The 15,170-nt window shown below is 45.0% G+C and overlaps 1 protein-coding gene across 3 annotated transcripts in view; it reads left to right on the forward strand.

Annotated features, from left to right (window-relative positions):
• Positions 1 to 15,170, forward strand: part of Ubr1 (Ubr1 ubiquitin ligase) — a 113,264-nt gene that overhangs the window by 22,593 nt on the left and 75,501 nt on the right. For all 3 annotated transcript variants that reach the window (XM_075871804.1, XM_075871802.1, XM_075871803.1), the window contains 4 exons: positions 2,211 to 2,355; positions 3,774 to 4,110; positions 5,616 to 5,853; positions 6,714 to 7,100. In XM_075871804.1, coding sequence (XP_075727919.1) covers positions 2,211 to 2,355; positions 3,774 to 4,110; positions 5,616 to 5,853; positions 6,714 to 7,100 — 1,107 coding nt within the window. The remainder of the gene's footprint in view (positions 1 to 2,210; positions 2,356 to 3,773; positions 4,111 to 5,615; positions 5,854 to 6,713; positions 7,101 to 15,170) is intronic.

Genomic DNA, 15,170 nt, shown 5'->3' on the forward strand with positions numbered 1-15,170 from the left:
GCAAGTGCGGCTCGGTGTGGTACGACCACTTCAAGCACTAGGCACCGCTGTGGGCTTAGCGTACGGTACCGAAGCTAGCACTCAAGTAAACACGCCTGCCGAAGTGCCAAAGGCCAGCCCAGGCAGGCTACAGTTCGGCGATTCCCAAAGGGAACGCGGACGAAGGAAAACGCATGCTTACCCGGCGCCGACCACTGAGGAGAGACAGCTCCCTCGGCGCGCACGTAACACGTGCCGCGCCTGCACTTGGCGCCATCTATCGCCACGCGCCGTTACCAGAGCAGAAAAGCAAAAGGGTGTGGCGGAATGCCCGCGAAATGGTAACGGGCGTGCCTCAGATCCCCACACTGTTGAAGCTTGAGGACATGAATCTAAAGCAAATAAAAGCACCAGTTCGTAGCTAACAAGCTACAGAGCGCACAATGTTCACTTGATAGATTTTAGGGGGATGGCGACTGCTTTCGGTGCTGCGGCCTATGCACCAGCTTCTTCTCAGTGCATGATTGCTAGCGGCATTGGAAAACGAATGCGCTACTCTGCTATTTAACGGTAGCATATGGTTTCTCTAGTCATAGCAAGGCCTAGGAAACACCCGCCTTTTCGTGCATAGCATCCCATTGACAGCGCAGCATAATGTGCCTTTTTTATTATAAAAAAACGCACCACAGAATACTGACGCATAGATACTGTGTCTCGGATATCCGTAATATTTGCTTCCTAATCGACAACGCGCACAAGTATGAACACAGAAACCAGATCATCAAGATTGGTGGGTTTGGAGGAAGTGGTTGAACGAGTAGATAGATAAAAATTTTTGTGTTGTTTCCCAAGAAAGACTATCGTCTTAAAAAAATTATGCCATCTCCCACTAAAGGCAACCATGTGTGAATGCAAGCAGCGGGAAGATGTTTCGCTTTTGAGTGGGAGATGCTGCACTTTATTGAGAACTTGCGCTGGCACTCATCGCGGCGTTGCGCAGGAGAGAATGAGGTGCATTGCTCCGTCATTACACTGCGGAACTATTGTGGCGCCCCCAGTGTAGTATGCAGCTGTCGCACCATTCGTCGTGCGCGCCACTGTGTAGATTGCTAGAAGAGAGGGAGGGGACGCTCATGCGCTATGGGGGAGGAGGGGTGGATGCCACGGGAAGGAGTGAGGGAGGGACGGACACAGTCCCTGCCATGAGCTGCTTTGCATCTAAAAAGATGTCATGTACCCACTGTATCGCTGAGAAGCCAACTAAGGATGTGACATTTACGTTCCACAGTGGCTTCCGAGATATTGCGTGCATGCAGAATCGTGAAGGCTGTAGGATCGCTCTGCTAGCTGTGAGGTGTGACTGTGGGGTGGCACAGATGTACTCAAGTTAGAAGTGTGTAGTGTGTGTCCCACTCTTATATCTTCATTTGCACTGCATTTTTACTTTTAAATGTTGCAGATTTGTAGCCTCTGTCACCGTTTCATTGCAAGAGCTGTAGGATCATAATTTTTTAGGTACATTCATGTTTGTTCTAGTAACAGTAATGGAGTTACATTGTAATGGAGTAACTGTAATGGTTCAAAAACATTGCATTCACATCTGTTGTTACTTGAAGTAGGATGTAAAAAGTGAGAGTTATAAGTTACCCCATTAATGTACAGCCAAACCTCGATGTAAAGAACCTGGATATAACGAATTGTTGGTTATAACAAAGCAAGGAAAAAATATCTCCGTGATGCAGTGCTACAAATATATAGTTATAACAAATTTTCGGATATGACAAAGTATTTGCGGTGCAGGTGTGATTTTGTTGTGATGAGGTTTGAGTGTAAATGGATAGTGGTAATGTAGTACTAGTGCACTGAAGCCTCGATATAACGAACACAGATAGAATGAAATATGGGTTAGAATGAAGTAAATTAGAAATAATCTTGCAATAAATATAGTGTTATGAATATTTCTTTATAACAAATTTTTGGATATAACAAACTTGTTTTGCTGTGGGATGCAACTTTGCTATAATGGGGTTTAAGTGTAACTTGTAGCACTTGGTGACCAGTTACCAGTTACTGGTAGGTTCCCAAGACTGGAACGCAATGCTGAGAACAGTTTTCCTTGATCACCAACTTGTGTGCCACAGCACTGCTTTTGACATGTGAAGTCTCAGTGCTAAGTTTTGTGCAGTTGCACACGCAATGATGTCTATGTGTGTGTTGATGAAACTGCGCAGGTGAAGCAGACCATCGAGAGGATCACGTCGCGGCACGGCGGCCGTCCCCTGAGGGTTTTGGTGATGCACTCATCGGTTGTGGCACACCAGACGTTCGCGATGCGGCTACTCGGCTGGCTACAGGGCTTCCTTGCGCAATGCCAAGGTCAGTGACTTTGTTTTGCTGGCACGGGAAAGTATTTATCATGTTTTACAACGAGATTACACATTGCCTTTGCATACCTTTTAATGATCTTTATTAGATGTGAAGCAACTTATAGTCGAGCTCAATCGAGTGTGTGTGGCCACCCTTACTGTTCATGCGCAACAACTGGCCCAAGCATTGCCAGAACGCACTGGCACGTTCGGGCCTGTGTAAGGGGCTGTGGCTCTTGACAATCAATCATGTGATGAAGTCTGGGAACGAGATTTTGTTGATGTGTGACGAACCAACGCAATGTATCCTAGTCAGAATGCGTTAGCATGGGCTAGCGTATTTTCGCTCTCACACTCTTTTAGCAATCGCGCAATGGCGTCAGGGAGTGGGATTCAGGTGACGTGTGATGAACAAATGTGCTCCTGTGTGGTGGGGCAATGAACCCGCGTGGCATGCTCTAACAAGAGTTTGGGACGAGTAACATCAACAGAAACTACAGTGAGTTCATGGTGTGCTCGGCTTGCAAGGACACGTTAACATCGGGCAGGGTGCTTGTGATGAATGGAACTTCAAGTCGACCCATGCGCTGCTTCGCATGTTACTCTGGGTTTTCTTAATGGGAGATGGTGTAATTTTTTTTTGTGTAATGCTAGGGAGGGTACTTTTTCTGGCAGACTTGGTGTCTTAGGATTGCATACGAAGGTTTATTGCTCAGCTGCCATTTCTTGCGACGACCACATGCCGTGTAATGCCCTCTGGCAAAAAAGTGTGTTCCGCACTTACCGCTGTGCTTATGAGTGGTGCGGGCTAACACTTCTAGCCAGTACACTTGCAGAAATGCCCACTGAAGTTGACGGGGAAAGAGCCTTCCGTTGTAGCTCAGTTGGTAGAGCATTGGATGCATAATTTGAATGTGGGGGTTCAAATCCCATGAATGGAAAGGTTATTTTTTCTCCCACTTTAATTAACTTTGGTATATATTGTAATTACAATACTACAGTTAATCACAACAAGTTGTGTCCTCTACACTTTTCTTGGCCTGTCTTTTGTCTCCCCTTTATTCGTCATGCTGCATTCGTCCAAGGACCTTGACCACCCCAATATGTGCTACTGGTACAGGGATGGTCAGCAACGACTAGCCAATAGCCCATTTAGGGCCATTAGCTTTAATACCATTATCGGTGTGGTGGTTTGGGCTAGTTGGTATGACATAACGGTTGATATAGGGCGAGAACTGACCGACGACAAAGGGACAAGAAGGAGACGACCACTTTTTAGCGCTCATCTCCTTCTTGTCCCTTTGTCGTCGTCCTGTTCTCATGCTATATCTACTGCCATACCATTATTGGGTTCATGGGTGGTCTGCAACAACTGGCCAACAGCCCAGTAACAAGTTTCAACAAACGGCAAACTTATTTTCCTCGCAGCGTTTCGCCTGATCCTGAGTGACGTGATGATGGCGCCAACGCCCGTGGAAGGCTTTGCGCTGGTGCGCTGCATCATGCGCTCAGACGCGCAGCTCTGGAAGACGGCGCGTGCCCAGTGGCACCAGATTCTCATCGGAGGCATGCTTATGGACGGACGGTGCAAGCAGGACTTCGCCCGGGCATTCACGCGCGACTACCCGGACCTGCTCAAGGAGTTTGTGGCCGATGACCACGAGCACCCTGTCTCCATCACATCCCTGTCGGTGCAGATCTTCACTGTGCCCACGCTTGCACACCTGCTCGTTGCCGAAGAAGATGCCATTGCCGTCCTGCTCAGGTGGGTGGGCCTGTCGTGTGTTTAGTGCGATGCTTATTGTATACCGATGTGTATGCACACGTACCAAGTTTTCTTATGTATAGCCCGCACAAGAAATGCAAACAGTATGGGGTTGAAGTGTTGCTGTGAATTTTGCAAGAGTTTCGACGTGCATTGTCGGTTCACGGCAGTGCAAGGAAAGTACCATTGACAGTGACAGCTTTAACTGGTTGTAGGTGAGAACTGGTTAGTGGCACTTGTTACTGCAACAGAATGAAAATAAGTTAAATAACGTTTCTTCAATGTTCAAGCATAATTAGCAGGGTTATTCTGTCAAGGTGTAAAGTTAGTATGCACAGTCGAAATGACACACAATTTATAGGGGTCTTTCAGAGGGTTGTAGCTGTGAATGCTGGTTTTATAAAGGAGCAGTTTATATCTCCTTCAGTGTCAGCATGTACAGTTGTACGCATCAAATTTAGAAAGATGTCACGCACCGTGTGTATATTCAGATGACTTGAAACGCGGTGTGCACATTTATGCAGGCTTCATGAGGGGAGAAGTACCGATCATTTAGCTCTTTTAGGCTGCGTAATGCTGCAGAGGATCACTCTGCTGGCAATACTACCATGTTCGACGACCAGTTGATGTGCCATGTTCCAAGACCCACGTCAAGCATATTTTTTTTATTTGCTTGAAATTAATGCAACCGAAAAACTAACTGTGCTTCCACTCGGACCTCATATTTCATTCTTTTTATGCAATAATTGAGGCTGATTGAATAAATAATAGACACCTAATCACACACTAGTTAACATTAATTACTGAAACCAGCTCAAAGCAAAATGTTCATTTTCTTTCTTTGAATGTTATACGGAGTGCCTTGGAATTATGCCATGCAAGTTTGACACATTTGCAGACAGTACATCATAATTCGTGGCAGCTATGTTGCTTGACTATTTGGGACTAGCTAGGGTATGCCGAAAAACTTTTGGACGCAAGTGTGACTTGTGGCCACGATCATATCTCGATGAATGTGAAATGGAAAAACATTTTTCTGGTTTCATTTAGTTGCATATCAGAGAAAGACCTTGTCGAAATTAATTGGGTGTCTTTCGCATGTCTCATGATTGTCTTGTATTCTGCAATTTCATGTCGTTTGGTGGTGCGTTATGATGTTTTCACAATGTTTCAATTTCGCTCTTCTGTCTGTTCAAAACGCTGTAATCAGTAGTTTCACATCATGTCTAGCTATACAAAACCCTGTAATCTGCAATTTCACATCGTTTGCTGGGTGTTTCATGACGTTTGCAAGGTGTTGCAATTTCGCACATCTAGCTGTACGAAACGTGGTTGCTGCTTCGAGTAGAGAAGCCCACTTATCGAAATGATGGTTCCATTGACATTACCAGTTCAATGATTTCTCATCGCTTGAGAACTCCATCTACTCGTGAAGCCTTCTCCTGTCTGTAAGTTTACTGTGGTTGGAGCACATAAAATCCCCAGAATACATTTTGTTCATTCAGGGCGTTCCTGTCCGAGTGCGAGAAGCATCGGAACCCTGAGGGCAGGCTGGCGTTTGAGCGAAACCATGCCAACGTGGCTTTCCGGCGGGCTCAGTTTGTCCTGTACGACCTGCGCTACATCTTGTCGGTGCCTCCTGACGTGTGGACCGACAAGCTGCGCAAAGGCTTCCTGTACGGAATTTCGTCGCTGCTCAATCTCCTCACCTGGATGCAGGGAATGGACTCTGTTGTTCGCCAGGTAGGGTGTGTTCAGGTAGACTTAGAAGAAAAAATTGTTGCCTTATTCTCATTGTTTTTCAAGTAAGGTTCAGGAAGGGCATATTCTGTATTTCAAATTTCTGTATATGAAACTGTTTTCTTCAGGTTTGGTATGTCGAGGTTCTGCCGTATTGGCTTAGCAATTGATTGATCACATGTCTAACTGACTTAATGACTTACTTTATTCATTGACTTTACTTACTGACCTTACTTGGTCTACTGACTTTACTTGGCTTATTAGGCTTGACTTGCTGACCTAACTTATCGACTTGACTTGTGGACCTGACTTATCGGCTTGACTTGCGGACCTGACTTATTGGCTTGATTTGCTGACCTGACTTACTGACTTGACGTGCTGACCTGACTTATCGGCTTGACTTGCTGACTTGATTTATTGACTTACTGACTTGGCTGTCCCTGTGGTGGAGGATTAGCAAGGCAACCGAAAAGGTGGTGGGAGGTTCGCCACGTAGAGAACAATCGGGGGAAGTGCCACTTAAGCTAGAGGGAATGTGAGGTTTCGCTCTTGTCTGGGGACCCGGCATTGTGACTTGCCGCGATGACTTGGGCTGCCGGTATCATTGCGGCGACAGGCGTGGCCGTGTAGACATGGCATCGATCCAAACACACTAGCTAATAAAGTTTTTCTGACTGTCTATTACTGACTTGGCATGCTGCCTTGTCGTGCTGACTTTATTTTCTGGCTTGACTTACTGACTCGACTTACTGGCTTACTTGATAACTTCCCTACTCCATTTCTGGCTTCATTTTCTGGCTTGACTCACTGGCTTGATGACATACCCACTTGATTTACTGACTTGGCTCTTGGCACTTACGCAGGTGGGACAGCATGTTGAGTTTGAGGCCGAGTGGGAGACCGGCATCAATATCCAACTCAAGCTGGCGCCAGTCGTTGCCCTGGCCCTGGAGTGGTGCTCGCGTGACCGCGAGGTGGCCATTAAGGCTTTGCGCAAGGCGCTCCGAGCCCTCGAGGGGGCCCAGGGTCACATGACGGCCGTAGGGCGCGAGCTGGCCGACCACTCGGCCTCGTGCGTTGACTACGACGTCTCCACTGGCCCCGTCTCCATCCACCTGCCCCTGTCGCGCTTTGTGGCGGGCCTGCTCCTTTGCCTGGACCGGTTTGGCCTCGGCTACGACTCTCACGAGTTCCAGTTCCGGGGCAAGCCGACGCCCGAGCAGCTGATGGAGCTCCCCCTGCGGACACAGGTAGGTCGTTAAGGCGGCGAATACAGAGAAGGAATTACATGACCATTCCACCCAAAGAAGGTACGGTACGAGCAGAGCTGTACAGTATGCGTGGATTGAAACACAAAAATTTAGGGCTTAGTAAGGCTCATACACTCAAACCTCGGTAATGCAAGCCAGGATGTAACAAAATGTCGGTTATAACAAAGGAAGTGAAGAATGATCTTGCAATAGACATTGTGTTAGGAATACACCTTTATAACGATTCTTGGATATAACAAACTTGCTTTTGTGTTAAATGCTACTTTGTTATAAAGAGGTTTGAGTGTACTGTAGACTCTCGGTAAACTGAACATCAAGGGACAGGGAAAATATTTATTTATTTATTTCAACATACTGCAGTTCCAAAGGGCTATCGCAGCAGTGGGCTAATACAATACACGAAATAGCAACACAGTAGTGAAGAAATACAAAACACAAAAGAACATAAAAAAACTCGCTATACATCATTGATTAGTAATATACAATAAGAAGTCATAAGTGATGAAGATCAAACATACCCAGGCAGAGCATTCCACAATTCTATAGAATGAAAAAAAAAAACAACAACGCCACCATACGATGAGAAAAAGTAGACATGTTTAACTTATGGTAATGTCGGGTGATTGTTGGTATAGCGGGTGCGATGTACTTGCTGAGTAGGGGGAATCGTGTAGAGTGAATTGAATTATAAATTTCAAGCATTCAACTTGACAACGAGAAGAGAGACTGGTAAGCTCAAGAATTGAAAGGTGGGAACTAGGTGAAAGATACCTGTCATAGCGACGATAAATGAAGCGTATGGCTTTTTTTTTGAACAGATTCTATTTTGGTGTTGTCAGAAATTTTGGGCTGGTGCCACACAAGGAACCCATATTCCAATATTTGATGAACCAAAGATTTCTAAGTAAGAAGACGAGTGCCGAGAGGTGCTGAACGTAATGTGCGTTGCAGGTAGCCTAACTTTTTAAGCCCACGATTACACGTGCATTCATTGTGATGAGACCAAGATAAACTCTTAGTGATAATGAGACCTAGATATTTGTATTGCAAAACTTTTCCAAAAGGGTCCCCATTTAACGAATGGGTAAATGGAGAGGGGGAAGAACATTTCGTAAATGCCATGGGTACAGTTTTCCGGAAGTTTATTTGCGTTTGCCAAGTGTCACACTATGATTGAAAAGATGTGTAGGAATCATTAAGGGTGATCTGGACATGAGAAGTTCTAATCGTATGGTACAAAACTCAGTCATCTGCATACATGCGGATTTTAACAGGAATACTTGGCAGATCATTAATGAAAATCGGAAACAAGAGTGGGCCTAATATTGAGCCTTGGGCTACGCCAGATGTTACAGTGCAAGCAGAGGAATAAGATGACCTAAAGAGTATGTACTGAGACCTATTGGATAGAAAAGAAGAGATCCACTTAACTAATGTTTGGGTTTTTAAGAATAACAGTGAGCTTATTATAATGTGACCCCATGTCGAAAGCTTCAGAAAAATCAATGAATATTGCGTCAACTTGATCACCTGCATCAAGGGCCTGGAGGATGTCATGAGAAAATTCACTGAGCTGGGTTATGGTACTAAACCCGCGTCGAAAACCGTGCTGGGCATCAGATAATACATCATTACAGTCTAAGAGTTCAATGATATCTTTGAAAATTATGTGTTCAAGTATTTAACAAGAGTGGCTCGTGATAGGTATGGGTCTGTAGTTCAACAAGGGCTGTTTGGTTCTAGATTTGAATAATGGAAGAACTTTACCAGTTTTCCAAGCTATAAGGACAGCAGACGTCGAGACAGATTTCTGAAAGATAATGGTTAGATCTGGTTAGGCAAGAGATTATGCATCGTGGTTAACAGCGCGAAACACCCGGACAGGAGCGATAGAAGGACACGGTACAGCGCTGACTTTCAACTGAAATTTTTATTGAAAACACGAGAATATATATATAGACAGAACAGAAGACCTCGTGACCAAACCAGCCCCCTCAATCGATAAAATTATACACGGCGACAAGGCTTTGTCATGTGCACGCAATCTTGCCACAAAAATAACACATACTTCAAACTATAAGATTCCAATGTCGCCAAGAAAACCGGGCATGAGCAGACGAATGAACTTTAGCCACTATCTAACAAAGATAATTCATTACCAAGTAAGGCGATAGACGGCTGGCTAACGCATTGAGACCCTTTCTTATTTATAAAAAATGCCTCCATAATTTCTCTTGAAAGCTTGTCTGGGTGCTTGAAGAGTACTTTTGTTTTTTCAAAAAGTGGGTGGCATCCACATTCGCGGCAATGCAAAGACAAATGTGAATGCGCAAATCCTTTCAAGGAACTGTGGTGTTCCCTTAGCCGTATATTGACACAACGCCCGGTCTGACCAATGTACTCTCGCCCGCATGAAAATGGGGTTGAGTACACGACATTCTGCATGCACGGGAGAAACTTCATAGTATGTTTGATACTACACTGCTGATAAATTCCAGTCTTCCTGCCTTCTATGCGAGTGTTTACTGCCTGGCAAAGTCCCTTAAGCTTCGTTCTGCTTGAAAACCCAACGTTTAATCTGAACTTAGATGCTACTTTCTTTAATCTGTGCGAAAAAGAATGAACATATGGAATGTAGACAGAACGGCTAAAATCTTTTTCTTTCACTCGGGAGGACTGCCCCTTGACCTCACGCAGCAGCTTATCGCAAGTCGTAGAAATGATAGAGTGAGGAAAGCCTGCATCACGCAGCCTCGCCACCTGATAGTTAACGCTGTCAAGCATACGATGGGGACAACTCTTATTGAGGGCGGACCTTATAGCGGAAGTGGCTATACCTCGTTTAATCAATTTCGAGTGCCCTGATCTGAAATCAAGAAGAGACTTCTTTGACCTCGGTTGATAGGTCCAACACACATGTTCCGCTTTGAAAGACAGTCTAAGGTCTAAGAACTGCAACTCCTCCTTTTCAGGAACCTCAATAGTAAACCTAAGACCTTGTCCCTGTTCATTAAACAACTTTACGACGTCCACAATCGATCTTTGGAAATTTAGCCTATTGACGAAAACCAAATAGTCATCCACAAAGCGGAAAATTCTCAAAGCTAATTCACCTAGGTTATCTTTTATTTTGCGGTCAACGAAACTTAAAAAGATGCTGCTTAGTACTGGCGCTACGCAGGAACCTATGCACACTCCTGCCCTTTGGATAACTGTCCTTCCTTGCCACTGAACGATCGTGGACTTCAAGTAAAACTCCAAAAGCTCTAGGAAGCTAGCAACCGGTATTTTGCAACTCTCGACGAAGCCTAACTCATTCATTTGTCCCTCGATGGTCTGTTGCACGAATTTCAATAACTGTACATGAGGCAGGGAATAATAAAGATCTTCTATGTCTATGCTGAATCCAAAGCAACCGCCAGGGTTATTATTCTGCAGAACTTGAACTACGCAGTTAGAACTGGCGACTTCGAAAGGGTCCACCAGCTTAAGCTGTGCGAGATTAGTCTGCAAGTACCCTGAAATAACATTTAACCATGACCTTCTTTCCGAGACGATGGTCCTGAAAGGATAGTTCTGCTTATGCGTCTTTACACTGAAGAAGGCCTGCAGAAGGAGCCCTTTTTCTCGCTTGACTTCGTTTGCTACTTTCGTTAATCCAACCTCATTCATCAAAGCCAAAGCACGTGATTTAATCTTAGAGGGATCAACGGAAACTTCGCGAAAATTCTTATCCATTGCTGTGGTTGCTTTTTCCAAATACAAGTTTTCCGGAATAATAACAAAATGTCCTTCTTTGTCAGACTCTAGAATGCGCAAATTACTATTCGCACAGAAATCAATCAGAGGTCCTAACCTTCTCGAACACCTAGAATCCTTCGACGGTTTCAACAACACATCGACGCACTCAGACACACACCTTAGTCTGTCCTCCTCCTCAGCTCGGTGAGCCACTGTCCTGGCTAAGACGACCTTATCCAGCTGTTTCAGACGCGGCTCGAGACAGAATTTGGGCCCTAGTTGAAGGACCTGTAGAAACTTGTCTGGTACTACTTGGTCCCCGATAATGGTCACATTCCCTGTTCCTTTCACTTCTTTCTTCTTAGGTAGCGAAGGTCGAACTTGACTCCATAAGAACTCCGTAGCGTGGTAGGACACTTTAGTCCACTCCTTCAGGAGAAGCCGTCTTCGCGCTTCGGAAGCCTCTTTCGCACAGGCTAAACGCAAAAGATCCTTGTACACCCTCACGTGATGCCACCACTCCGCGCGTAAAATGCGGCACATCCTCCGAGCGTGTCCCTCAGACGGAGTCATCCACCCACACAAAGACTGCAGGTCGGGAGGGCATAGCGACTTCCTGGCATACCAAGACGCTACTCTTGCTTTGCACACGTAAACGGCTATCATCGACGTCAAAAAGCCGGGATTAGTCAAGAAGTCATTAGAACATGGAAAAGAGCCCTTTGTACTAGAAATAACGTTGAGCAAGATGGAAAACTGGGCTAGTTGGTGAGCATTCATCGTGGTTAACAGCGCGAAACACCCGGACAGGAGCGATAGAAGGACACGGTACAGCGCTGACTTTCAACTGAAATTTTTATTGAAAACACGAGAATATATATATAGACAGAACAGAAGACCTCGTGACCAAACCAGCCCCCTCAATCGATAAAATTATACACGGCGACAAGGCTTTGTCATGTGCACGCAATCTTGCCACAAAAATAACACATACTTCAAACTATAAGATTCCAATGTCGCCAAGAAAACCGGGCATGAGCAGACGAATGAACTTTAGCCACTATCTAACAAAGATAATTCATTACCAAGTAAGGCGATAGACGGCTGGCTAACGCATTGAGACCCTTTCTTATTTATAAAAAATGCCTCCATAATTTCTCTTGAAAGCTTGTCTGGGTGCTTGAAGAGTACTTCTGTTTTTTCAAAAAGTGGGTGGCATCCACATTCGCGGCAATGCAAAGACAAATGTGAATGCGCAAATCCTTTCAAGGAACTGTGGTGTTCCCTTAGCCGTATATTGACACAACGCCCGGTCTGACCAATGTACTCTCGCCCGCATGAAAATGGGGTTGAGTACACGACATTCTGCATGCACGGGAGAAACTTCATAGTATGTTTGATACTACACTGCTGATAAATTCCAGTCTTCCTGCCTTCTATGCGAGTGTTTACTGCCTGGCAAAGTCCCTTAAGCTTCGTTCTGCTTGAAAACCCAACGTTTAATCTGAACTTAGATGCTACTTTCTTTAATCTGTGCGAAAAAGAATGAACATATGGAATCTTATAGTTTGAAGTATGTGTTATTTTTGTGGCAAGATTGCGTGCACATGACAAAGCCTTGTCGCCGTGTATAATTTTATCGATTGAGGGGGCTGGTTTGGTCATGAGGTCTTCTGTTCTGTCTATATATATATTCTCGTGTTTTCAATAAAAATTTCAGTTGAAAGTCAGCGCTGTACCGTGTCCTTCTATCGCTCCTGTCCGGGTGTTTCGCGCTGTTAACCACGATGAATGCTCACCAACTAGCCCAGTTTTCCATCTTGCTCAACGTTATTTCTAGTACAAAGGGCTCTTTTCCATGTTCTAATGACTTCTTGACTAATCCCGGCTTTTTGACGTCGATGATAGCCGTTTACGTGTGCAAAGCAAGAGTAGCGTCTTGGTATGCCAGGAAGTCGCTATGCCCTCCCGACCTGCAGTCTTTGTGTGGGTGGATGACTCCGTCTGAGGGACACGCTCGGAGGATGTGCCGCATTTTACGCGCGGAGTGGTGGCATCACGTGAGGGTGTACAAGGATCTTTTGCGTTTAGCCTGTGCGAAAGAGGCTTCCGAAGCGCGAAGACGGCTTCTCCTGAAGGAGTGGACTAAAGTGTCCTACCACGCTACGGAGTTCTTATGGAGTCAAGTTCGACCTTCGCTACCTAAGAAGAAAGAAGTGAAAGGAACAGGGAATGTGACCATTATCGGGGACCAAGTAGTACCAGACAAGTTTCTACAGGTCCTTCAACTAGGGCCCAAATTCTGTCTCGAGCCGCGTCTGAAACAGCTGGATAAGGTCGTCTTAGCCAGGACAGTGGCTCACCGAGCTGAGGAGGAGGACAGACTAAGGTGTGTGTCTGAGTGCGTCGATGTGTTGTTGAAACCGTCGAAGGATTCTAGGTGTTCGAGAAGGTTAGGACCTCTGATTGATTTCTGTGCGAATAGTAATTTGCGCATTCTAGAGTCTGACAAAGAAGGACATTTTGTTATTATTCCGGAAAACTTGTATTTGGAAAAAGCAACCACAGCAATGGATAAGAATTTTCGCGAAGTTTCCGTTGATCCCTCTAAGATTAAATCACGTGCTTTGGCTTTGATGAATGAGGTTGGATTAACGAAAGTAGCAAACGAAGTCAAGCGAGAAAAAGGGCTCCTTCTGCAGGCCTTCTTCAGTGTAAAGACGCATAAGCAGAACTATCCTTTCAGGACCATCGTCTCGGAAAGAAGGTCATGGTTAAATGTTATTTCAGGGTACTTGCAGACTAATCTCGCACAGCTTAAGCTGGGGGACCCTTTCGAAGTCGCCAGTTCTAACTGCGTAGTTCAAGTTCTGCAGAATAATAACCCTGGCGGTTGCTTTGGATTCAGCATAGACATAGAAGATCTTTATTATTCCCTGCCTCATGTACAGTTATTGAAATTCGTGCAACAGACCATCGAGGGACAAATGAATGAGTTAGGCTTCGTCGAGAGTTGCAAAATACCGGTTGCTAGCTTCCTAGAGCTTTTGGAGTTTTACTTGAAGTCCACGATCGTTCAGTGGCAAGGAAGGACAGTTATCCAAAGGGCAGGAGTGTGCATAGGTTCCTGCGTAGCGCCAGTACTAAGCAGCATCTTTTTAAGTTTCGTTGACCGCAAAATAAAAGATAACCTAGGTGAATTAGCTTTGAGAATTTTCCGCTTTGTGGATGACTATTTGGTTTTCGTCAATAGGCTAAATTTCCAAAGATCGATTGTGGACGTCGTAAAGTTGTTTAATGAACAGGGACAAGGTCTTAGGTTTACTATTGAGGTTCCTGAAAAGGAGGAGTTGCAGTTCTTAGACCTTAGACTGTCTTTCAAAGCGGAACATGTGTGTTGGACCTATCAACCGAGGTCAAAGAAGTCTCTTCTTGATTTCAGATCAGGGCACTCGAAATTGATTAAACGAGGTATAGCCACTTCCGCTATAAGGTCCGCCCTCAATAAGAGTTGTCCCCATCGTATGCTTGACAGCGTTAACTATCAGGTGGCGAGGCTGCGTGATGCAGGCTTTCCTCACTCTATCATTTCTACGACTTGCGATAAGCTGCTGCGTGAGGTCAAGGGGCAGTCCTCCCGAGTGAAAGAAAAAGATTTTAGCCGTTCTGTCTACATTCCATATGTTCATTCTTTTTCGCACAGATTAAAGAAAGTAGCATCTAAGTTCAGATTAAACGTTGGGTTTTCAAGCAGAACGAAGCTTAAGGGACTTTGCCAGGCAGTAAACACTCGCATAGAAGGCAGGAAGACTGGAATTTATCAGCAGTGTAGTATCAAACATACTATGAAGTTTCTCCCGTGCATGCAGAATGTCGTGTACTCAACCCCATTTTCATGCGGGCGAGAGTACATTGGTCAGACCGGGCGTTGTGTCAATATACGGCTAAGGGAACACCACAGTTCCTTGAAAGGATTTGCGCATTCACATTTGTCTTTGCATTGCCGCGAATGTGGATGCCACCCACTTTTTGAAAAAACAAAAGTACTCTTCAAGCACCCAGACAAGCTTTCAAGAGAAATTATGGAGGCATTTTTTATAAATAAGAAAGGGTCTCAATGCGTTAGCCAGCCGTCTATCGCCTTACTTGGTAATGAATTATCTTTGTTAGATAGTGGCTAAAGTTCATTCGTCTGCTCATGCCCGGTTTTCTTGGCGACATTGGAATCTTATAGTTTGAAGTATGTGTTATTTTTGTGGCAAGATTGCGTGCACATGACAAAGCCTTGTCGCCGTGTATAATTTTATC

The sequence above is a fragment of the Rhipicephalus microplus genome, chromosome 8 (genome assembly GCF_043290135.1).
Source record: "Rhipicephalus microplus isolate Deutch F79 chromosome 8, USDA_Rmic, whole genome shotgun sequence".
Taxonomy (NCBI): Eukaryota; Metazoa; Arthropoda; class Arachnida; order Ixodida; family Ixodidae; genus Rhipicephalus; species Rhipicephalus microplus.